This window comes from Stegostoma tigrinum, chromosome 18, assembly GCF_030684315.1.
Source record: "Stegostoma tigrinum isolate sSteTig4 chromosome 18, sSteTig4.hap1, whole genome shotgun sequence".
Taxonomy (NCBI): domain Eukaryota; kingdom Metazoa; phylum Chordata; class Chondrichthyes; order Orectolobiformes; family Stegostomatidae; genus Stegostoma; species Stegostoma tigrinum.
This window is the reverse complement of record NC_081371.1, coordinates 46,442,120-46,468,236: the sequence shown is the minus strand read 5'-3', so window position 1 is coordinate 46,468,236 and position 26,117 is coordinate 46,442,120. Positions and strand designations below refer to the sequence as shown.

The 26,117-nt window shown below is 43.3% G+C and overlaps 1 protein-coding gene across 1 annotated transcript in view; it reads right to left on the bottom strand.

Moving 5' to 3' along the window:
* LOC125460826 (CD9 antigen-like) overlaps positions 1-4,418 on the bottom strand; it is a 28,363-nt gene extending 23,945 nt beyond the window's left edge. Inside the window, exon 1 of the mRNA XM_048548859.2 lies at positions 4,028-4,418. Within this exon, the coding sequence (XP_048404816.1) occupies positions 4,028-4,090 (63 nt within the window). The 5' untranslated portion in view covers positions 4,091-4,418. The remainder of the gene's footprint in view (positions 1-4,027) is intronic.
* Positions 4,419-26,117: the final 21,699 nt, after the last annotated feature.

Sequence of the window (26,117 nt, the reverse complement as noted above, 5' to 3'; positions counted from 1 at the left end):
TCAGGTCACTCAGTTTCAGGCCAACTGGAATCACTGAATCCCTACAGTGAGGAACCAGGCCATTCAGCCCATGGAGTCCACACCAGCCTTCTGAAAAGTATCTCTCCAAGGCCCAGCTCCCCACCCTATCCCAGTAACTTTACAATTCCCATGGCTAATCCAACTATCCTTCACATCCCTGGATACTAAAGGCAATTTACCATGGTCAATCCACCTAACCTGCTCACTTTTGGACTGTGGGAAGAAACACAAGCACCCGGAGGAAACCCACGCAGACATGGGGAGAATGTGCAAACTCCACACAGATAGTTGCCCAAAGGTGGAATTGAACCCGGCAGTAGTGCTCACCACTGGGCCACTGCATTGACCAATTAGGGATGTGCAAAAAAAGCTAGCCTAGCCAATGATTCCCACATTCCATAAAAAAATAATAAAGAAGGAATAAATGAGAGGGACTGTCAATAATAGGACAATTTTTTTTAGCAAGTGAATTGCTCTCTCCTTCATCACCCTTGGATCAATGCTGTGAAATTTCCCATTTAATTCCAAATGTGTTGGTTTAAAACTATGTACTCAGGGAGAGATGGGTTTCTGTAATGTCTTTGCGGGCTTCCAGATATTCAAAATGCTTCACCATCAAGTGATGTGAAGTTCCTTTAATGTGGGAAATGCTACAATTAATTTGCCCATGGCAATGTCCCACATTGCGACAATGAAAAGTGCACTGTTTTTAAATGTGTTTGCTTTACGAATAAATACAAAAATATTGCACAGAAAAGCAGCAGAAATTCTCCTGCTGAGGGGATATCAATTCAATATCTTGTGTAGAAAGTTAGCATCAGCAACAATGAGCATTCTTTTGGTAATGTCTCTTGGTAATGTATTGACAGCGTCAGTCTGGATTCAGTGGTTGAGCTGGACTGCGACTTGGACTTGCAATTTATGGCTCAGAGCAGAGAGTGCTATCCAATGAGATATAGCTGCAGACCTTGCTGGACCTCTCAGTCTTCATCTCATGCAACCAGTTAGTTACTGATGTCCATTTCAAGCCCACCGACTCCCACAGCTACCTAGAATACACCTCCTCCCACCCACCCTCCTGCAAAAAAACCATCCGCTATTCACAATTCCTCCGCCTCCGCCGCATCTGCTCCCAGGATGAGGCATTCCACTCCCGCACATCCCAGATGTCCAAGTTCTTCAAGGACCGCTACTTTCCCCCCACAGTGGTCAAGAACGCCCTTGACCGTGTCTCCCGCAACACATCCCGCCACAACCGCCCAAAGAGGATCCCCCTCATTCTCACACACCACTCCACCAACCTCCGGATACAATGCATCATCCTCCGACACTTCCACCATCTACAATCCGACCCCACCACCCAAGACATTTTTCCATCCCCACCCTTGTCTGCCTTCCGAAGAGACCACTCTCTCCATGACTCCCTTGTTTGCTCCACACTGCCCTCCAACCCCACCACACCCGGCACCTTCCCCTGCAACCGCAGGAAGTGCTACACCTGCCCCCACACCTGCTCCCTCACCCCCATCCCAGGCCCCAAGATGACTTTCCATATTAAGCAGATGTTCTCCTGCACATCTGCCAATGTGGTATACTATATCCACTGTACCCGGTGTGGCTTCCCCTACATTAGGGAAACCAAGCGGAGGCTTGGGGACCGCTTTGCAGAACACCCCCGCTCGGTTCGCAATAAACAACTGCACCTCCCAGTCACGGACCATTTTAACTCCCCCTCCCATTCTTCAGATGACATGTCCATCATGGGCCTCCTGCAGTGCCACAAAGATGCCACCTGAAGGTTGCAGGAACAGCAACTCATATTCCGCTTGGGAAGCCTGCAGCCCAATGGTATCAATGTGGACTTCACCAGCTTCAAAATCTCCCCTCCCCCCACTGCATCCCAAAACCAGCCCAGCCTGTCTCTGCCTCCCTAACCTGTTCTTCCTCTCACCTATCCCTTCCTCCCATCTCAAGCCGTTCCTCCATCTCCTACCTACTAACCTCATCCCACCTCCTTGACCTGTCCGTCTTCCCCGGACTGACCTATCCCCTCCCTACCTCCCCACCTATATTCTCCTCTCCACCTATCTTCTTTTCTCTCCATCTTCAGTCCGCCTCCCCCTCTCTCCCTATTTATTCCAGAACCCTCACCCCATCCCCCTCTCTGATGAAGAGTCCAAGCCCGAAACGTCAGCTTTTGTGCTCCTGAGATGCTGCTGGGCCTGCTGTGTTCATCCAGCTCCACACTTTGTTATCTTGGATTCTCCAGCATCTGCAGTTCCCAGTATCTCTCAGCAACAAACACTAGTCTGGTCATGAACGGTGGGATGACCACAATAATGGACGTAAGTAAGTTCAAACAAAGTTAATAAAATGCCATTGAAAGCACAGGACAGTCCAGAGAAGAATCGCAAGAACATATAAAAGGGGAAGAAAGCAACTGAAGAAGGTATGGAAGAAAACTAAATTTGCGGTAATTTGCAAATGAGTTTTCACTTTAGGATATTAGTCTGAACTTCTGACAGCAAGTCACGAACAGCTCCATGAAAAAGTGTGGACTCATCTAGTCCACTCATTCAGGGATTTACAACATTCTTTCCCAGGCTACAGAAAACCAACCAAAGAGGAATTTTATGAAACGTTGGCCCTATCAACTCTAAATAGCAATGTGACATCTTTTAGCTTCTCCCATTTTATTTGGGGACACCACAATGCTGTTTAACCACTCTCCTCCATCCCTGTCACCCATTCCTCTTCCAATTCTATTTACGTCTCGGATTTCCTCCTAATTTTTCGTTAGAGCTGAGCACAAGCTGGGGATTGTCAGTATCTGTGGCTTGGGTGACAAAATACTTCCATATAATTAAGCTGTGCATCAACTTTGTTGTATTCACTCATGAGACATGAGTGTCACTGCTGGCCAAGCTTTTATTGTCCATCCCCAGTTGCCCTTAAGAAGGTGGCGGTGAGAACCTTCTTGAATCGCTGCAGTTGATAGGCTGTAGTGATCTCCACAATCCTGTGAGGGAGTAAATTCCAGAATTTTGTCCCAGGAACACTGAAGGAACAGTAATATACTTCCAAGTCAGAATGGTGAATGGCTTGGAGGGGAACTTGGAGGTGTTGGTATTCTCAGGTATCTGCTGTCCTTGTCTTTCTAGGTTGAAGTGGTCATGAGTTTGCAAAGTATAGACCAGAAGTGGTCACTCAATTTGCCCACGTCTAACTGCATACACATCAACCCCCAACACTTTGACTATCCACGCTGCCACACATCAGTCTGCCCTCCCCATCAGCTGAGATCTGCAACCTGGGAGATCAGGGAACCAAGGAAAGCCACCACCTCCCTGTCCACCCAGCACCTCAACAGCATCCTCCAACTAGACTGAGAAGCTGGCAGCAGGCATTTTAGACCCATGTGCTTAAACCTTGAGAATGACTTCAGTCCTGACTGAAGCAAATGGAGTTCACATAATTTCACATGAACAAGAAGAACCTGCCTGAAGATCTTTGATCTTCCCACTAACTCGCTGGGCACTGCTAGATACCCATCCACCCAAACTAAGGCAGAGATAAACAAAAATGCAAAATGTTCTTTCTCCAGTTTGTATGAGTGTTGGATGGAGACAACACACTTCTAACACAGCTAACCAACCCAACCATCAGAATGTAAAAGAAGCATTGATTTTTCCCGCATCTACACTAGCCTCCAGAGAAATTTTATCCAAGGATTGTTTTAGACCCCAGTTTAAAATACACACAAGTTGCATTATAATCATTTTAAAATGATTTCAAATGACATTTTAAAAGTGTGAAAAAAATTAAAAATGCTTTGATAGATTATTCGCCATGCAATAAATAAAGTCTAAAAAAAACAGATTAAAACACAGTCTATAATCAACAATGACCTTATTGTGGTCAAAATTCACGCCTGAAATTGCTAAAATCTGTTTTTAGGAAACTATTGAAAATCATGCTCACAAAACAAGCAAAAAGTCCAACTTACTGCGAATATCAGGTTGAGTATAAGGAGGAAACATTTGATGCATCTTGCCTGAATCACTACCATTCTGATATTCCTTGCAACAGAAAAGTTTTGGCTATGTTGTTTTGATGCAGGGCGCTATCAGCACAAAGAGAGAGACACACTACTATTTAAAACAAACTTCAACAGAGCGTGCAGAAAACTTCCTGTCCGCCCAGTGACTTATTGCGAAATGTAACCGGTCGCCAGGGAATGTTTGACACAAGACATTAAATCAGAAAGATTGCAGTGTAATATCTTATAACAAAACAGAAAGCAAGCAGTTGTTTCAGTGCTTCCTTTAGAAGCAGGACTGAAACACCAGATAGACAAATGGGAAATCTGAACAGAAACACGATATTAATTATGTTGATCCCTCCACAGCCAGCTCTAAACTACACCCAAACCCCGCCCCTGATGGGGCTACCCGACGCCCTCTTGTTAAAGAGGCAGCACCCCCAACTAAATACGTGACACCCTTCCCCCTTTATTTCGAAACTTCCATAAATAAACATATATACAGTTAACAAAATTACACAGACGTTATGGCCAGCAGATGCACGAAGTCCAGAATATGCACAAAATCATGGTAACCATGGAAGAAGGGCCACTCTGCCCTTAAACAAGACTTTCCGTCCGTAGAATACTTTCAGCATTTCAGGATGTGTAGGTGCCTGTTTTGGAATGGGGGGGGGCGGAGTTGGTCAAAGCCTGAAATCACACAACGGCAGGTTATTGTCCGAGATAACACAGTAGGCCAAGCAGTATCAGAGGAGCTGGAAGGCTGACATTTCAGGCCTAGACCCTTCTTCAGAAATGGGGGAGGGGAAAGGGGTTCTAAAATAAGTAGGGAGAGAGGGGGAGGCGGATAGAAGATGGATAAAGGAGAAGATTGGGTGAGAGGAGACAGACTGATCAAAGAGGCATGGATGGAGCCTGTAAAGGTGAGTATAGGTGGGGAGGTAGGGAGGGGATAGGCCAGTCCAGGGAGGACGGACAGGTCAAGGGGGGCAGGATGAGGTTAGTAGGTAGGAGACGGGGGTGGGGCTTGAGGTGGGAGGAATGGTTAGGGAGGTGGGGACAGGCTGGGTTGGTTTTGGCATGTGGTCAGGGGAGGGGAGATTTTGAAGCTTGTGAAGTCCACATGGATACAATTGGGCATTGATACCAGGTTATAGTCCAACAGGTTTATTTGAAGCCACAAGCTTTGCGAGTACTGCTCCTTTGTCAGGGTAAGTCAGCACGTCACCTGACAAAGGAGCAGCGCTCCGAAAGCTTATAATTTTTCATAAACCTTTTGGACTATAATCTGGTTTTGTGTGATTCAGACTTAGCTACTGAGGGGAATGACCCCTTGGTGGACACTCCCCATGCCTGAGTATATTGTAGGCATCTTTGTACACTATTCAATTGTAAATGACAGACCAAGTTGAGAGGAAGAAAGCAAGTCTGCAAAGGAATATCAATGGGTTAAATGATTAGGCAAACATTTGGCAGATGGAATATAACGTGAGAAAATGAGGCGATTTTTGACAGCAAGAATGGAAAAGCAGAATTTTATTCAAATGAAGTGAGACTGCAGAATGCTGTGGTCCAGACGAATTAGCGAATCATTGTACATGAACTGCAACAAATAATTAGAAAGGCGAGTGGAATATTAGCCTTTATTACTGGGGAATGCAATATGAAAGCTAGTTTAACTTGCTGCAACTACACAGGCATTGGTGAGACTGCACCAAGAGCATTGTATACATTTATGAAGGGATATACTGGCAGTGGAAATAGTTCAGTGAATAAATCTGATGCCTGGGATAAGCAGATTGTCTTCTTGAGCTGGTTGAGGTCATGCTCATTGGGGTTTAGAAGAGTGAAAGGAGATCTTATTGAAACATATAGGATGCAATGGGAGATTGACAAGAATGACATCAAGCTAATACTCTGGGGAGAAGGTTCAAATAACTGAATTTTAATTCCACCAGTTGCTGTGGTGGGATTTGAACCCTGGGAGCTGCATTCTGGCCAGAGTAGGCACATAAGTGGGAGAGGCAGCAGGAAGAGCTAGCCAGGAGGGTAATATTGGAGATCAAGCCCCGTCGAGGAGTCAAGGTCAGTGACTGTATTTCAAAATAAACCAACTGAACCATTAGTCTTACCCCAGGCCTTCCCACAAGGGGCCAGGACCTCAAGTGGGGTTGCGGCTGAAAACTTGGGTTGCAAGCTCCACGGGAGCAAGGGCCATTGCAGAGTGACACAACCCCTGTCTTGTACTCAGTGCTATTCACTGTCCCAGCCCCTCCGCACATTGACTTTTTATCCACCCACCCTCCCATCTCTCGGTTTTCACCAAGAGGGTAGTGACAATTGCTTAAGCCTCGCAATGGGGTTATGGAGGAACAGAGCTTGAGAGGCACTACCTTACACATTTGCCCAAGGCCTCAACCCACAATCTGTCAGCATGCATAACGAAATTAGCTACCCTGAACTCTAGCAAGGTTGAAAAGCAGCAGCTAACAGTGAAGTGTTACGATTACAGCAGACATTACTACTAGACCAGTCAGATTCGAGCTTGAAATCTAGCTTGATGGACCATGTCACATTTCTTAAACATTTAATGTGGTGGTCTTTCATGAAACATGAGCACACAAGCAGTTGTAACAAAAAAGCAGACAAGAGAAATTGAAATAGAATAAAACAAACTAAATTATTTAAATACAACACAGCTTAAAAGGTTTCAAAACACATGGTAAAACAATCTACTCCTCAACACCATCACTTACAGTTAATGAAAAATCCAGGGGAATTCCTTCTTTATTGATTCTATAGGTTTGACTTCACTTTTTCTTTTAACTGTTCCTGCCCTGTCAATTGTGAAACCTTTTCCTTGAATTTTCAAACCACTGAGATCTAAAACTTTCTCTGCTTTGAATAACCAGACACTCCAGATTTTGAAGTTTTGCAAACAACATTCTTTCACTGAGTTAATTATTTCCTTAACAGCTCTGAACAAACTCCTTTTTCCTGGAGAAACTAGGGGTGTATCTGGCTTCAGGCTCAAATTGGTTTTTATAATTGTCTTCATAAGTCACCCCAATAGCTTTCTGGAAGACAAGACATTATGCTATCTGGCATTTTAAGCACCTACGTATTTTTCAATCTGATTGTTGCAGGACCAACCTTTGAATTTTCAATTTCTAATTCACCCTCAAAGTGTTCAGATATCTCTGTTTCAAATCCTACTGCTTTCACCCAGTAAGTACACTCTTCTCTTGATTGTCATCCTTGTCAAATGACTTAACAGGGAAAAGTGGTAAAAGAGGCTTAAATTCATAAGGAAATGGCTCTAAAGGGGTTAATGTTAATAGTTAATTGGTTCCACCCATTTGGCTGAACTCCACGCAATCTCTGGGTTGAGATAAGAGTTCCAGCTTTCGGAGGAGGCAGACTTTTGTGTACCAGCTTCCTAAGGTCCTAATATTTATGTTTAATATGCTTCAGGAGATCTCGCATGCCCCATTAAAACCACAGCAGCAGGTGGAAATCATCCAGAGTTATTTAATCCCGAAGTTGAAGTATAGCCTAACATTGGGTGATGCCCATCATAACACCCTTAAGGCTATGGGTAGGCAGATCAGGCAGGCCATCAGAAGCTAGCTCCGCCTTCCCGAAGATGTGACAATTGGCACTCCACTATAAAGCATGGCGGCTTGAGTACACCATCTCTCTCGACTGTGATACCAATCGAGAAAGGGAAGAGGTTGGACAGGCTATTAGCAATGGAAAGCCCATGGACTCGGGCGTTGGCGACACTGGATTCCTTCCAGCCAGTTTGCAGGAACATGTCCAGAGCGGGCAGGATACATAATATGGAAGTGATTAATATGGAAGAAGCTGAGGAGGGCTGGAAGGAACGAATGCTGAGTCATCCTGACTGCAAGATCCTCCGGGGGGTAAAGGCTGACCAGATAGCACATCAGTGAGTGTTGAAGAACAAAAAGATGTTCCTGCGGCTATTTATCAGAGCAACCCAATTGAGAAGTGGGTTGCTCTCGACAAAGACCAGGAGAACTCGAGGTGCCCGAGGAACCGGGATAATAAATGCCATGGTAACTGTGGCCAGGTGGAAACGCTAAAGCACATTTTACGTAGCTGTGGGATCACACATGACGCTCGCTGTGCACGGCACAACCAAATTGCTAAACAACTCCTGCAACAGCTACGTCAGGTTATGGAGGCCAAAGTACTAATAGAGCCCAGGATCCTGCTAAAGACTTTGTTCTGTAAACCAGATATTATGGTAGTGGGGAATAAGACAGCCTATGTGTGTGATGTAGAGATACCACTGGAATCCCGTATGGAACAGGCTTGGACGCTAAAGCATGACAAGTACGGGTGTGACGCGGTGCTTACTGCTACACGAAAGCACCTAGCAGCGTTGGGCCACAGGATTACTACGATGAAATAGATTCCGGTGATGATATCAGGCCAAGGATTCATCTATAATAAGAAAGCTTCGCACCTCAAGAAATTGGGGATTTCCAAGATGTCAATAGGGGACCTGATTACCATTGCTATGGCCGGCAGTGTCCGATGTTACGATGTTTACATGCGGGGAGCAAGTGGATGAGGGCTGTGCCCAGCTGGCCCTGCATCTCGACCTGTGCCTTCCCATATTACAGATTATCCATATGATGAGCAGTAATGCCTGAATTCTCACTCCTCCTTGACTATAGCACTACGGTGCACCCTGCAAGGATCATTCCTGGATGGAACGGCCTTGCCAAATACATGTAATAGCTATACTTATTGTCACCTTGCAATAAACGTTCCTCTAATCTAGGAATATTGTCCCTTCTTAAGGGATCTACAGCATAAAATCTTCTACCATTAGTCACTAGATAGGCTCAAGACAAAGGGGGTTTGGTGGCAGCAAACTACCTCAAACAACCCTTACCCAGCAGCATACATGGGTAAAGGGGCTAATAACACAAGGTGCCAGCTGTAATCACCCAGGAAAATACCAAAGTTCAGGGAGGGAATTCCAGAGCTCCAGGCTCAGGCAGCGAAAAACACAAATGCAGAAGGTTATGGAAATGGATTGGGAGTGAGACCATAGAGAAATTTGAAAACAAGGTTGAGAATTTTTAAGGTATAGGTAGAATTGTAAAGGTGAATGTCCAACTGTTCTTTGGTAGGCTAATGTTTCAGAGCCTCTTGTCAATAACCTGTGATTGTACAGATGTTACAGAGCGAGGTGGGCCTGTCTCCATGCTGATCAGCAACAACTTGTTGCTAACTATTTGCATTAGTGAATAAAAGGGAGCAATTCTAAAACCTTGCTGTTTTAGTACTTGCTCCAGGTACATCTCTGTGTAAGCAGCCATCACTGATAACACCTAGCATTCAGAAATGTAATCAGACTTATCCTTTAGTCCACCCCGGAAGCAGTCTGACTTGTTGCACTGTAGTTCAATTCTGATGCTCTGTGGGAGCTCTGCTGGAAGTCAATGCCCAATGCAGTAAGTCTGGAGCCCACATCTGCCAATGGGTTGAGGGCACCATTCCTGGATAAAGTTTTATACCATCAGTATTTTTCCAAAGACATGACTGGTGACTTTTTCCACATTAGCCTGTCTACAGCTCCATTGATTATGAGTGACTAATTTTGGGAATGTATGGGTTGGGATTTCGATACAGGGCAGGAGCTAATGAACAATTATGTTTGTCAGTTTTTACAGCAGTAATTCGCAACATTTGAGACACTATTGATCACCTCTTGGTGGCTTATTTACACTGTCTACCTAATAATCATCTCGGTTTCACCAACAAGCAAGATCCTAATTTATTAAATATCCAACTAGTTTCCAATGGGGCCTTCAGTTCCTTCTCATGACGGTCACGTACACTCCACATTCCAGCTAGTTTTTAATACAATGGGCACGTGTTACAAAGGTCCTTGGAGACAAACACTGCCATTTTAAAGCATTTGGGAAATAAAACACTCATTTAAAAATAGCTCTAAAGAATTCTTTTACAGGCTGACTTTGTGGAAGTCATGTCCTTTCTTTTTCGAAAGTCACAATTTGTGGGAACAGTTCCACTGGCTCATTTCAATATTAGTTGAAAATGTTTTGGAAGTAGCAGAGATGCAAAAGAGAGAACGTGGTGAATGGGGAAAAGGACGTGAGGAAAGGCTTGAGTGTTGACAGTGAACCATGAAATGATTGCCTGGCAGTGGGCAAGAAAATTATAAGGGCAGGGTTAAACACTGTGTATGTAAATGAATGGAATGCAGTGAACAAAACTGGGAAAATAGAAACAAAAATTGCTGTGGGAGATTTGATGTAGTAGCTTTGACAGAAGCCAGAACAGGAACATCCCAGGTTATAATGCTTTTAGTAGAAAATGAGTGGGAGAAAGGGGAGGAGGTGTCGTAGTATTGGTCAAAAATAGTATCATTGCCCTCGAATGAGATACAATTCCGGAATTAGGATCTATATGGTTGGAGTGAGACACAGGAAGGGAGCAGTGATCTTCTTGGGTATTTATTATAGACCTCCAAATAGTGAGGAGGAAGTGGAAGAGAGCATTTTTTAGCAGATTCTGGAATCTGCAGGACATGTAGAGTTGTGATTAACCTAGGATAGACTAGAAGAAAGGTAGAGTGTGGGGTACGAAAGGGGAGAAATTCCTACAATGTGTGCAGGACAACTTTCTGGAATAGATAGCTTCCAGGCCCACCACAAAGGGAGGTGGTGCTGGATCCGCTCCTAGGAAATGAGGCAGGTCAAGTGGAGAACATCAGAGTGAGGGAGTATTTGGGAAATAATGATTACAACAGAATAAGATTCAATGTTAAGTCAGAAAAGGATTAAAAATTAAACAATGATTAAGATCCCAGACTGGAAAAGGGCAGATTTTAGGGGTCTAAAAGTTGAACATGAGCACATTGATTGGAAATGCATGTTGGTGGATAAAACAGTGGTGAAAAATAAGAGAATTTCAAAAAGGAGATGAATAGGGTGCAGGTTAATTACATACCCGGAGAAATGATTACAGGGTATCCAAAGCTTGGGATGACGTAGGATAGTGAAGAGAAAATAAGGAAGATAAAGGAAGCATATGATGCATACCACAATAAAAATAGCAACAGAAATCAAGAAGAGTATCTCAAATGCAGGGAAGAGTTTAAGGTTGGAATAAAGAAGTCTATGTTGAAGTGTGAGGTAAGGATGACAGGCTGTGCTAAAATAAATAGTAAAATGTTCTTCAAACATATTAACAGTAAAAGGTAGGTGGAGAATGGTGTGGTTGGAGTTGGAGTGGGTGCAGTGGAAGTGGTGGTAGTCATAAGGAACAAGCAGTATAAGCTTCTCACTGAAGCAAAGATATGGCAGAGGATATTTTGTTTCTGTCTTTAGCAAGTCACAAGATGGTGACGATGACCTAGTAGAAAACATGGGTGTTGAGCAATGAAATAACGTAGTGATAGACAAAAAAGAGGCACTAAAAAGGCTGGCAGTTCTCTGGGTAGATAAGTCGCCAGGCCCAGATTGCTGACAGAAGAAAGGAAACAAATCGCAGAGCTGTTTACAGAAAGTTTCAGCACTCCTCTGAGCAAGAGGAATAGTCCCAGGGGTTTGGAAGATTTCAAATGTGACACCATTGTTTAAGAAAGGAACAAAGTATAATCCAGGATACTACAGGAAACTGTCAGCTTGACATCAATAGTGGGAAAACTGATGGAGGCTGTAATATGGGATAAGGTAAATATACACTTACAGAAAAATAAATTATTACTAGACTGTCAACTTAGCTTTTCCAAGGCAGGTCATGTCTGACAAATTTAACTGCGTTCTTTGAAGAGGTGACACAGATAATGAATGCGGGTACTGCTGTGGATGTTGCATATTTGAACTCTCAGAAAGGCAGTTTGATTAGCAAATGAGAAATGTTTGGGATTAATGGGTCCTTGTCAGCATGGATTAGAGGATGCCTAAAATATAGGAAACAGAGGGTAGACATGGATTGGTATTTCTCAGATAGGAGACAAGTTGAAAGTGCTGTTCCCCAGCAATTAGTATTGGGATCCTTTTCTCTTGACTACTACAAACAAGTTGGAGATGGGTGTTGAGAGCAAAACCGTTACATTTGCAAATGATACAAAGCTAGGGAGAGTAGTGAATTGTGAGTATGATGCTGAGTGACTTCAGAAGGACATTGACAAATTGGCCAAATGGGCAGACACCCAGCAGATAAATTTCAATGCTGAAAAATGTGAGGTGATGCATTTTAGTAGGAGAACCATGGAGAGACAATACAGGCTCAATGGTCTAGCTTTGACGGGAGTATAGGAACAGAGAGACTTTGGGATTCACATACATGATTCTCAGAAGGTGGCTGGGTAAGTTGAAGCAGTTAGTAAGGCAGTTTAGAGGATCCTTGGGTTTATATATAAAGGAAGAGTATAAAATCAGGGAAATGATGTTATACATCTACAAATCATTGGTCAGACCATATTTGGAGAATTGTGTTCAATTCTGGGCACTTTATTTAAGGAAGAATGTTAATGCCCTAGAGAGATTTTAAAGGAGATTTACTAAAATTATACAAGGAATGAAGGTTAGAGAGATTGAAGTTGTTCTCCTTAGAGCAGAGATTAAGAGATGACCTTAATGAGGTGTTCAAAATTATGAACAATTTTGACAATGCAAAGAAGGATATTCCATTTACGTGGTAGGCATGTCATTAACTAGGGGTCAGAGCTTTAAGATTTTCAGCAAGAGAGCTAGGAGTGAGATGAGGAGAAACTTCTTTACTCAGAGAGTTGCTAGGGTTTGGAATGTGCCATTTGGGTGAATGAAGGAGTTGGATTCCAAAGAGGTTTCAAAAGAGAGCTAGATATATATTTGAAAGTGATTAATTTAGAGGGCTACAGAGATAGGGCTGGAGAATGGGACTAACTAGACTGCTCCTTCAGGAGCTATTACACACATAATGAGTTGAATGGCTTCCTTCTGCAGTGTCAATTCTATGATTACACACTGATTTGAATCTCATGCCTTCAGCTACCTGGGCCCTAAGTTTTGGACTTCCTTCCCTAAATTTTACTATTTTCCCAGGCAAGCATTTCTGGCCCTTTGTGGTATTTGCCTCCTCTACCAGCGGGATGAACTGTGTAAAGGCTGTTTGAGGCAATTTGCTGCCATCCACTGTTCTTGATCAAGAGAAGCAAAGACCATTGATCAATATGCTGTCATGAGGAATTGAGTCTCAAGGCTCAAGATTCAATTTACTGTTTCCTACACTCACAAAGCAACTAAATGCGGACCAAAATTCACACTGAGCAATTTGATTGAAGAGGGTTTAATCATGGAAAACCACGAACAAGCCAAAAAATTACAACATTTTAACTTACTTACAAGACCAACAAATCATGTGAGAGCTGGGTAGTTGATAATTTGGGTTGGATGTGTTCCTCGAAATCTCATCGCATGATCACCAGATCACACCCACCGCCCCCCCCCCCCCCTACCCCCACAACATTCCTATCATTCGTGATCTCATAGGCCTATTGGTGTGACACTTACTGTTTCTACTGCCAATATTTTTTCTGATGAATAAACTAAAATTAAACCAAAAAAAGGTGCTATTTTTAAAGATTCTTCTCTGACTTTTTCCCTCGCTTCGCTAAAGATTAATCTTTAATGCCTGGACACTCCATGGAGGTTGCAAACTCTGAGTGAACAAATAAACTTTGAATATCACGCAATGGCCCAAAATAGTGCATTGAGGAATCTCAATACATTTGTTGCCAGTAATTAGGGTTTATTAATTGTTATAAGGATAACAGTTAATAAATAAACGCAGCAGTACACCAATGAGGATAAGAGCTATGTGGTAAGAACAATTATCGATGTGTTCATCCAACAGACAAAGATTACACAGCGAGATAGGAGTTGGTAGCAGGCTGCAAACAGTGCAGGAGTCCCCCAAAGCGTACTCCCACTTTCTAAGCAGTATTTAGGAAGGCTGATGAGGATGTCGGCCAGTCTGGAACAGGGTAGGTGGGTCAGAGTGTTGGGAGTAATGCCAGAGCCAAGCCTGTCATAGCACGGGTACCATATGTATAGAAGGGGCACAAGGAACAAACACAAGAACATAAAAAAAGGACAAGGAGTAGTAGGCCATTCGGTCCATCGAGCCTGCTCTTCCATTCAGTAAGATTGTAGCTGATCTTTTTATGCATTCAACTCCACTTACCCACCCGCTCACCAAAAATCTATCTACTGTTGCCTTTAAAACATTAAACAAGGAAGCCTCACTGCTTCATTGGGCAGGGAATTCCATAGATTCACAACCTTTTCGGTGAAGAATTTCCCCCTCAACTCATTCCGAGATCTGCTCCTCCTTATTTTGAGGCTATAACCCCTGGCTCTAGTTCCACCCACCATTGGAAACAATGCTTCTATTTCATCTATTGCCTTCATAGTTTTATATGCTTCTATAGGATGCCCCCTCATTCTTTTAAATTCCAATGAGTACAGTCCCAGTCTACTCAAACTCTCCTCATCAGCCAGCTCACTCAACTCCCGAATCAACCTAGTGAACCTCCTCTGCACCTCCTTGAGTGCCAGTACATCCTTTCTCAAGTAAGGAGACCAAAACTGTACGCAGTACTCCAGGTGTGGCCTCTCCAGTACCCTATAGAGCTGTAAACAACCTCCCTACTTCTAAACTCCATCCATCCACAATAAGGGACAGAAGTCCATTTGCCTTCTTAATTACCTGCTGTATCTGCAAACCAACTTTTTTGTGATTCATGCACAAGGAAAACCAAGTCCCTCTTCACAACAGCATGCTACAATTTTTCACCATTTTTTAAGAGTTCCTTTTGCTGTTATTCCTACCCAAACATCACGTTCACCAACATTGTATTCTATTTGCAGGCTCTTGCCCACTCACTTAACCTATCTAAATCGCTCTGCAGACCTTCAGTGTTTGCTGCACAAGACTGGAAGTGAGGGCAGCCATTCTCACAGCCAGAAATGTCAATCCAGAATCTACATTGTTCCCCCTGACATTATGATCATGGAGGTCACTGACCAGCTGCAGGACATTCTGAAGCAGAAGGCAAACAACCAGTGTTCATGGTCCATAAATGTACTGAAGAAAGAGAAATAAGGTCCTTCAGCAAATGTTCAAGGATTTTGGAAAGAGGCTAAACAGCAGGACTTTAAAGGTAGTATTCCCTTGATTATCATAGAATCCCTACAGCGTGGAAGCAAATCATTCAGCCTGTTGAGTCCACATTGACCCTCCAAGAAACGTCCCATCCAGACCCAGCACCACCCCATGCTATCTCTGTAACTCTTCATTTACCATGGCTAACTTACCTAGCCTGTTTATCCCTGGACACTATGGACAATTTCCCATAGCCAGTTCACCTAACCTGCACATGTTTGGCTGATGGGAGGAAACCCACTCAGACACTGGGTGGATGTAAAAACTCCACACAGACAGTTGCCCTCAACTGGAATTGAACCCAGGTCCCTGGCACTATGAGACATCAGTGCTACCAATGGTGTGCCACCTGTTACTCTCTGTGCCACATTGGTGAGCATAGAAACAGGAGGTCAGCGCAGGCTAACGCATGCCCAAGAGAATTGGTGCAGAGCAATAGATTTAGATTCCTGGGGCGCTGGGACTGGTTCTGGGCGAGGTGGAACCTGTGTAAGATGGACAGTTTGCAAGTCAGCTGGGCCAAGACCCATGTTCTGGTGGGGGAGTCTTGTTAATATGGCAAAGGTTAGAAAACCAAAAGTTTGGATCGAGGGTATATTGCTTATCAAACTGCTATAAAGTCTTGAAAAAGGAATTAAATTGGGTGGACCACTGGAATTGAAAACAGCAACCTCTATTGACCCCCTGCAAAATTTTCTTTCCCAATGAGACAGAGGGATGGTATTAGTGGATGAGCAGGGTGGTGCCAAAACTGTCTCACAGAGTTATCTTTATTCATTTGTCAAGTGTAGCGGTCACTGGATAAGCCACCATTATTGACCATTCCTAATTGACCAGAATGCAGTTAGAAATCAACCACATTGCTGTGGGTCTGGGGTCACAAATAGACCAAATCAGGTAACCAACTGCAGATCTCTGTCTCTTAAGGACATTAGAGACCCTAATGGGTTTTTACAGAAGTGATCACTGTTCAGCTAAACATTTTAATTTTGGTTCAAATTTGCTGGAAAAGCTTGCAGGTTAGGCAGCATCTGTGAAGAAAAATCAGAGTTGACATTTCAGGTTTGGTGACCCTTCCTCAGAACAGAACTGTTCAGAGGAAGGGTCACCAAACCCAAAACATTAACTTTGATTTTCTTCACAGATGCTGCCAGACCTGCTGAGCTTTTCCAGCAACTTCTGTTTTTGCTCCTGATTTACATCATCCCTGGTTATTTTGGTTTTCATTTTAATTTTGCCTCTGACAGAAATCATGTTCCACGACTTGGGATTTGAACTTATGTCCCTCCAACATATTAGCCTGGGTTCAGGGTTACTATTCCAATGACAGTGGCAGAACACCATCACTTCCCAAGAGCAGCCAGCCTGTCATTGTCAAACTCACAATATCACACCTTCAGGAAATGTTCCAGATAACACCATTACCAACTGCGGATGTGTCCTGAGCCACCAGCAGGACAGGTCCAGTACAGGAGGCAGAACTCATCAGTATAAGTCAGGATGACATTGTCCTGAGAGTTCTCAATATTGACTATGGACCCTATGAGATTTCATGGCAATAGGTCAAGTCTGGATAAGGAAATCTCCTGCTGATAATCACAACCTGCACCCCCTTGATTGATAAATCGGTATACCTTCACGGGTGGGCACCAGTTGGAGGAAGCACTGAGGGTGGCAAGGGTACGTGATCTATTTCAATGTCCACCACCAAGATTGGCTCATTAGTCCCACAATTGACTGGGTGGGTCGACCCTTAAAAGACATAACTGCTGGACGGGCTCTATGGTAGGGGGCAGGGGAGCCAACAGGAGGGAAAAGCATACTTGGCTTCATACTTGAAGAAAGCTCTTACTGGGCTTGAAACATTAACTCTGTTTCTGTCCACAGCTGCTGCCAGACCTGCTGAGTTTCTCCAGCATGTTGTTTGCATCTTTACAATAAGTGCTGACCCAGCCAGTGATGCTAGCGTTCCATTAATGAATAAAGAAAATGTCTATGCAAGGAATTTAGCAAATAAAGCAAGCATGATGGGCAAAATGACCAAAATGACTTATGTCCCTCCAACATACATACATACATACATACAACAAGACAGCACAGAACATATTAGCATAATTGCTGTACCTGTTTCTACATTTTCTAAATATGCTAAATACCTGAGGAGGAGGAGTGGAGGACTGCCTATGGTGTGTGGGGGAGGGGGGGGTTATAGAAGAGCTATCAGGGAGGGACACAATAGGTCGAATAGCCTTCTCTGGGCTTTAACAATCCTGAATCATGATACAATTGGAACATTCTCAGGTAAAGTTCACTACATTAAATCTGGAAAAGCTCTCCCATTAGGTCCAATTCCCTGTTTTCTTCTCATTACCCAAAATTCCCTATAATCCGGTATTCCGTCTAACCCTGTAATCCTTATAATCCTACATTCCTGGCACTCTGTTTTCTCCACAACCGTGTGTTTATTTTCTTTTCCCAGTATTTATCGAATGATCGCCTGATAATTCCAACCGAGGCAGCTTCTATTTCCTTCTCAGGCAGCGCATTCAAGAGTGACTCACAGCATAAAAATATTATTTCCATCTTTGATTTGCCAAGAATCTTCAACGTGTTTCCCCTGGATATTGATTTTACGGCTACTAGAAAAGCTTTCTCCTCATTTTCGCTATCGAAACTCCATAAATCTCAAAAGCCTTTGTAATGTCCACCCCTCGGCTCTTTTTGCTGTAGTAGAACAAGTTAATCTGATCCAGTCGTCTATATCACAGATCTCCCACAGCCCTGGTGGAATTCTGGTGAATTTTATCTAAGCCCTCTCCACATTTGTTGATTAAAAGAAATGAAGAGCAGCTTTTTTTTATTCTTTCACAGGATGAATGTGTCACTGGCCAGATCAGTACTTAATGCTCATCCCTAATTTCCCAGAGGGCAGTTAAGATTAGATTAGATCCCCTACAGTGTAGAAACAGGCCCTTCAGCCCAACAAGTCCACACCGCCCCTTGAAGCATCCCACCCAGACCCATTCCCCTATAACCCACACACCCCTGAATACTACGGGCAATTTAGCACGGCCGATCCACCTAGCCTGCACTTCTTTGGTCTGTGGGAGGAAACCCACGCAGACACGGCAAGAATGTGCAAACTGCACGCAGACAGTTGCCTGAGGGTGGAATTGAATTTGGGTCCCTGGCGCTGTGAGGCTGCAGTGCTAACCACTGAGCCACAGTGCCGCCCACGTGGCAACTAAGACTCAACCATATTGCTATGGGCCTGGAGTCTTGTGTAGGACACTACTGAACCAGATGGGTTTTGACGACAATTGTCACGGTCATCGTCAGATTCTTAATTCCAGCATTTATTGAATTCAAATACCACCATCTGTCACAATGGGATTCAAACCTGGAATTTAAAAAGCAAATTAAAAATAAGACTGTCCAAAGTGTGTTGAAAGGGCAGTGGTGAGATTTCTTATGGTCACATTGTGGTGGGAACTTCACCAAAAGCAAACTGTTCATCGCTTTGGAGTCAGAGTGATGGAGAACCACACCAGAGAACAGAGCACAAACCCAGGCTGAACTTGCAGTGCAGTACGCAGGAAGCGCTGCACTGTCAGTGGTGCAAATTTTGGGTGAGATGTTAAACAGATGTCTGCCCCTTAGGTAACATTGCTTAAAGACAAATGGTGTAGTTCTCCTCCAAGATTCCAGAACAATACTTATTTCTCAACCTACCTCAGCAAGCAGATGTTGATTAATAGGAGAGATGATGTTATTTCTACGCTATTAAACCAGAGACCCAAATGATGTTCTGTGAACCTGGGTTCAAATCCTGCCATGGCAAATGGTGGAATTTGAATTGTCAGGAAAATCCCAACTAGTTCATTAATGTTCTTTGGGGAAGAAAATTGCAACCCTTACCTGTTCAATCTACTTGTCACTCCAGATCCACAGAAATGTGGTTGACTATCAACTGCCCTGTGGCGCAGTCAAAATGCTGGACCAGCTTGTGATGCCCACATTCTGCGAATGAATTTTTTACAGTGTTATTTTTGGGAGCTTGCTGTGCACAATTTGTCTCCTACGTTACTGCAGATATATGCTGCTGCCTCATTACCTGCAAAATGCTTTGAGGCATCCTGTCCTCGTGAAAAGTTGCTATACAAATGTAACTTATTTGTATGGAGATAGCCTACAAGTATGCAGCTGTTAGAAGGGACTGAAGAGGGAGCTCTAACACAGGCTGGCAGAGCATGTTGAGCAATTGATCAGTGATGGTATTTTGAAGGGGATAATTGACATCGTATTCCAACCCAATCGTTCACCTTCTTGGAGCAAAGGTTGCAAGTGGGTATTTGTGCCAAGTGTGAATTTCACTGAGGGAGTGAGAAATCTGCCCAGTAACAACAGTTCACGCCTAGCCCACACTCAGCCAGACAGTTCTTTCATGGAGAATACTGGGGAAACAATAAGTGTCATAGCAATGCTAACTGGAAATCAAAAACCAAAAGAAGGAAGAATCTTAATGTCAGACTCATAGTCTAAAACCCTGTTCTGTTAGTTGAAAATAACATTGAAATTAATTTTAAATAAATGCATGTTTTGAGGAAGGTTGGCCAGACCCAAAACGGTAACTCTTTTTTTCCCCCCTCTCTGATGAAGGGGCTAGGCCCGAAACGTCAGCTTTTGTGCTCCTGAGATGCTGCTTGGCCTGCTGTGTTCATCCAGCTTCACACTTTGTTACCTCGTACTCTTTTCTCCCCCCTTCTTCACAGACGCTGCTAGACCCGCTGAGCTTTACAACAACTTCTGTTTTTGTCTCTGATTTACAGCATCTTCAGTTCTTGCGGTTTTTATTCACATTCAGGTCAGGCCACGTAAGGTTGGCAGATTTCCTTCCCTGAAGGTCATCTGTGAACCGGATGTGTTTTTTTTCTGGCAGTCAACAGTTGGCACTGGCTAGCGTTTTCATTCCCAGGCTTTTACTGAAGTTGAGGTTCATCGGCTGCCTTGAACCCATGTTGCTAGAACCTGAACTAATGACAACACCAGCACACCACCAGCTCCCCAGCGCCAGCTCCTTGGTGCATTCCCCATGGCAGGATATCAACCAATTAGACCTTGACTTGGAAAGCAATCAGCACCCTTACTCATGCAGTATAAATTGATACATGATTCGAAATGTGGCATTCTTGCATCTGTCCTGATCAGCGAACAATGAAAAGTTTCAATGGAAGGGGAAACTAAAAATTGTCCCACCTTGTATTTCATATCTCAGGGTGGAGCTCCAGTAGGAGCAAAACATTCATTTCCAAGTTTTACTGCCTTCTTACTAATTTATACCCCTGGATTCAACAATGGACTTTGAAATGCAAATCATGACTAAATCACACCTCAGTGCCAGAGCCAGAGGAGCATGGACAATGGCAGAGAGGTCAAGCTAAGAGATGAATTGGCCTGCAGGTCAAGGCATCAGCAAAGGACCACAAAGGCCCCCAGAGGCACGGGACCTCTCACAGTTGAAACACTGTGCACAAAACTGTTAGAAAATACTAACAAAATTCATTAAAACATCAGAATCTCTGAAACGATTTCACTTCTTCTCAAATGCCAAACTGCCTGCTGGCGTTCATAGCTGATGAAGAACCCCACCCCCCACCCCCATTCCCACCACAAGGTCAAGCCAAGGCTCAAACATGGTACATATCAATGCCACCGTGCAATTACATGCGCATTGTGATGCAGAAGGTATGTATAAACAAGTCCAGCACAGGAGCACTGATGGGTGGACACGCTGATTGCTATTCCTTACTGAGACATGGGAATTCCCCAGCATTGATGTCTGGCCCAAACTGTCCCTGTGTTGAATTGAAGGGGCTGCTTTAGAAGGCGGTTAACTACATTGCTGTGTGTCTGAAATCACATGTAAACCAGCCTGGGCAAGGACAGCAGATTTCTCTCTCCAGAGGAATTAGCAAACAGATCTGTTTCATGGTCACTACTACTGATCTTACCATTGCAGACTTATTAATTGAATTTACACTCCATCTAGTGATGCATTGGGAGCATAACCCAGGATCCTCAGAGCATTAACCTGGGCCTGTTGGATGACCAATCTAGTGACATTACCATGGCACCAACATCATTGAACATGCTCAGAAACAACCTCCCAAGAGCATCAAGAACTGCTTTCTAAATTCACCGGTGTCCACTCCAAGGGATTTCTTGGGTTCTAAAGAAAGTGAGGATTTTTGCAATCATGGGATTTTAAAAAACACCTCAGTCACTGTTCTAAAGTCAAAATCCCAGCAGCCATGTTATGCATGGCAGGTTCCCCAAAACAGCAACACGATCATCATCTGACAATTGGCTTGTTGCGATAGTAATGGATAGATAGATATTGGACAGGATATTGGCAAGAATCCTCTCCCCTTGTACAAAACAATGGCATGGAATTTCTTATATCCAGCTGAAGGGACAGGTGGGGCCTTGATTTACTTTCTAATCTAAGAAACAGCACTTCTGACAGTGAAGTAAATGGAATTTTTGCTGGAGCGCAAGTGAATTCAGAGACAAGGAATTACGAAATTTCCTGTCTTTTCCATACAATGCCCTCTCAGCCTGATAAGTGATAAATAAGGTTGTACAAATGCATAGATTCCAACCACCTAATAAGTGTACCCTTAAGATATTTAGATGATATTAAGGCATGTGCTATTCCAGTTTAAAGGCATTCACCTCAACTTCAGCAGCCACTATTGTTGTAGCAACAGTCATTGACACAGCAGTAGTCAGCAAACATGGAACTGAGATTATATTTAAACCTGAGACATTGTAACAGTGTAAATAGTTTGTGGTGTTAATAAACTCCAAGACATCTGTCTCAACAAGAATAAACAATGTGGAGCTAGAGGAACACAGCAGGCCAGGCAGCATCAGAGGAGCGGGGAAGTTGATGTTTCGGGTGGGGGCCCTTCTTCAGAAATTTCTGATGAAGGGCCCCAACCTGAAATGTCAACTTAGCTGCTCCTCCGATGCTGCCTGGCCTGTTGTGTTCCTCCACCTCCACACTGTGTTATCTCTGACTCCAACATTGGCAGTTCTTACTATCTCTGTCTCAACAAGAATCTAGTTTTTGTTGTGATATATGTTACATGGGTTTAACAAAATGAGAGGCACAGAGACCATAATATACTGGTTTGACCTAAGAAACCATACAAGGCAGTTAACTCTGAAGAAGCAATTAATTAACTGGGTCTTCTGTCAGAGATTCACTGTTTAGTAATGATGTATAATCCCATTAAACAACTTACATACCGAATGAAAACAATCAAAACAATGCTTCCTATACGACCATCCATTTACTGCGGTATTTGATAGTTGACCAACTTTAATGAATTGTTAAATTTGGTTATTATAATACTACAAGATCATTTTATCCAATTATCTCAATTTTTCTTATGTATAGGATCATGTGCTGCATGATATAATGGGATTAACAATGATCTCTGCCAATCATTAACACAAGGCAATGAGCAACCTACACACTGAGGACTGCATTGATTCAGGAGGCAGCTTACCAACACAGTCTCAAGGATAAACAACAAATATGAGCCTAGGGAAGGTAGTGGTAATGTCACTAGACCATAACTCCAGAGCCCCGGGCTAATGTTCTGAGGATGTGGCTTCAAATCCCACCAAAGCAAATAGTCAATAAAATGCTAGCACAATGGTGATCATGTTAAAAACACAGATAACAAAGTGTGGAGCTGGATGAACACAGCAGGCCAGGCAGCATCTTAGGAGCACAAGATGTGTTCCTTTTGTGCTCCTAAGATGCTGCTTGGCCTGCTGTGTTCATCCAGCTCCACACTTTGTTATCACAGATTCTCCAGCATCTGCAGTTCCCATTATCTCTGTGTTAAAAACACATCTGGTTTACCAGTGCCGTTTGTGGAAGGAATTCTGTCATCTCTACCTGTTCTGGCCTAATGTGACTCCAGACCATGAATCAATGAATAAAGAGATAAAAGGCAGTGATGTTCACATGAATAAATACCTTTAAAACTGTTAAACACTTCAACTGCAAAAGGGGGTGAAAGTTTTACAAGGTGTGAGTTGATGATGCTTTTAAAGACAGTTTCCACCAAATATTTCCCCAGTAACCACACTTCAGAAATACATTACAAAAACTGAAAGAGCTGCAGGTCTTGGAAGTCAGAAACAAAAACAGAACTTGCTGGAAAAACTCAGCAGGTTTGGCACTAACCGTGGACAGAAAGCAGAGTTAATATTTGTTAAGCCAGTTCTAAAGAAGAATTAACTCTGCTTTCTCTAAACAGATCGTGTCAGACCTGCTGAGTTTTTCTGGCAATTTCTGCCTTTGCTTCAGAAATACATCACTAGCATGAAAAAGGGGATAAAAATGTAAGTTTTAATTTTCTTTCAAGAAGTTCTAGACTGTAACAGTATCATCATAAAGGCATTACAGCATAGCAGTTGGCCATTTGGCCCATCTATGCTGGTCAGCTGTAGAGAGACCCAGTTAGCTCCCATTCCCTCTGCAGGTTCAGTTTAACGTCTCCTCCAAAAGGTAGCACCTTTGACAGTACAGCATTCATTCAGTGCTGCTTTGGAGATTCAGCTTTGAATGTTATACTCATGTTCAGGAGTGCAAATTAAACCCCAAATCTCAGCAGAAAGCCAAACTGAGCCACAGCTAACACACAGCTAGATGCAGCCTGCATAGCGTGTTTCAGATGCAGGAGCTAAGTATGCACATTCAGGATCTGTGGACTAACATCGTGAAGTGAGTGACACCATCTCAGAGGTCTTCTATATAGTGCTAGCAACAGATGTAAATCTTGGCTTTAGTTTTCAAAGCCTAGCCTCTTGTGAATCAGTGTCTGAAACTGTATCCTTTGGGGGTTTGAATCAGAAAGTCACCTAACAAATTCATCAAATTCTTCATGCCATTTAGACACTGATTATTTGATTTTGGATAAAGATCTCAAATTAAGCATATTGACACAAGATTTAAATGCATATTTGTGTTGCTTAGGGTAATGATCATCCCAATACAGAATGGTAGGCGATCGAATTTTAGGGGCATTTAAACAGTCCTTGGATAAGCATATGGATGATGATGTGATAGTGTAGGGGAAGGGCTTAGATTAGTTCACAGGTCGGCGCAACATCGAGGGCCGGAAGGCCTGTCCTGCGCTGTATTGTTCTATGTTCTATGAATCTGTCATTTTTGATGCTTCCCTCATCACCGTTTTGTTTACTGTTTATCTTTGAGATGTGTTGTTGCATTGAAAGCATCTTGTTTAACACCCAGCCCTGGGTGTCTTCATTACCTTGGGGGTGTCAGCAATATCATCTGGGTCTGGAGTCACATGTAAATCCTTTCTCTGAAGAACATCACTGAGGTGTTTGTTGTTGGAGTTCCAGTTAGAATACCAGGCCTCCAGGAATTCCCTGGCATGTCTATATTTGGCTTGTGCTATTATAAAAATGTTGTCCCAGTCAAATTCATGTCCTTCTATGTCCATGTGTGTCGAGACCAGTGAGATTTGTTTGTGTCTCTTCATGGTTGGTTGGTGTTTGTGTATCCTTATGGTCAGTTTTCATCCAGTTTGGCCAACGTAATGTTTTTCACAGCCTTTGCGTGGTACTTTGTATATTATGTTAGTTTTATAGGTTGTTGGTATGGGATCCTTTAAGTTCATTAGTAGCTGTTACAGGGTCATTGTTGGTTGGTGTGCTACTCTGATACCGAGGGGTCTGAATAGACTTGTGGTCATCTCTGATATATCTCTGATGGACGGTAGGGTGACTAGCGTGTCTGGCCGTGTTGTGTCATCTTGTTGTGGTATGTCACGGAGGAAGCGGTTGATTGTGCTTTTTGGGTCTCCATTCCTTTTAAAAACTCCATATAAGTGCTCCTGTTCCCTGCAACCCAGATTTTGGCAAAGCAGAACAAACCACTGAAGAACAAAACGGGAAGTAATACCAACCGCCCCAGCAAACTGAGCCATATAATTAACAAATGGGATGGAGCACCGATACTTCACTGGGGGCACACTGACAATATTACCCAGCAAGGCGATGAAAGGTTTGCAAACAACCCACTGGCTCAGTGAGAAACTCTACAACCTCATTTACAACCCAAGCTACAAATCTTCTCAAAAACTTTAAACTTTGCCCTGGTCAAGAGAGTCTAAAACAAGGGGTTTGAAGCTTAGAATCAGAGCTAGGACTTTCAGAGGAAGGATTTGGGAGCATTTAGTGACGCAAAGAGTAACAAAAATCTGGAACTTTCTCCTCCAAAAAATGTTGAGATTGGAATTCAAAACTGAGACTATTTATTTTTGTTGGACCAGGGCGTAAGGCGCTATAGAAGCAAGGTGAGTAGATGGAGTTAAGTCTCAGGAACTAGGTGAATGACAGAACATGGTTGTCGGGGCTAAAAAAAAACCTCTTGCCTTCATTGATAGTAGGAACTGCTGATGCTGCAGAATCTGAGATAACAAGGTGTAGAGCTGGATGAACTCAGCAGGCCAAGCAGCATCAGAGAAGCAGGAAAGCTGACGTTTTGGTTCAGGACCCTTCCCGAAACATCAGCTTTCCTGGTCCTCTGATGCTGCTTGGCCTGCTGTGTTCATCCAGCTCTACACGTTGTTATCTCAAACCTTCATTGTTCTTTATGCTTCTTTCAGTGTTGCAGAGCACCAATATTTCACCCATCGTCTCGAGTTTCTGATAAATGTATTGAAATCCCACAAACCTAAAAAAACCAGCAACAGGGTAATCAAGGAAATGGGATTTCTAA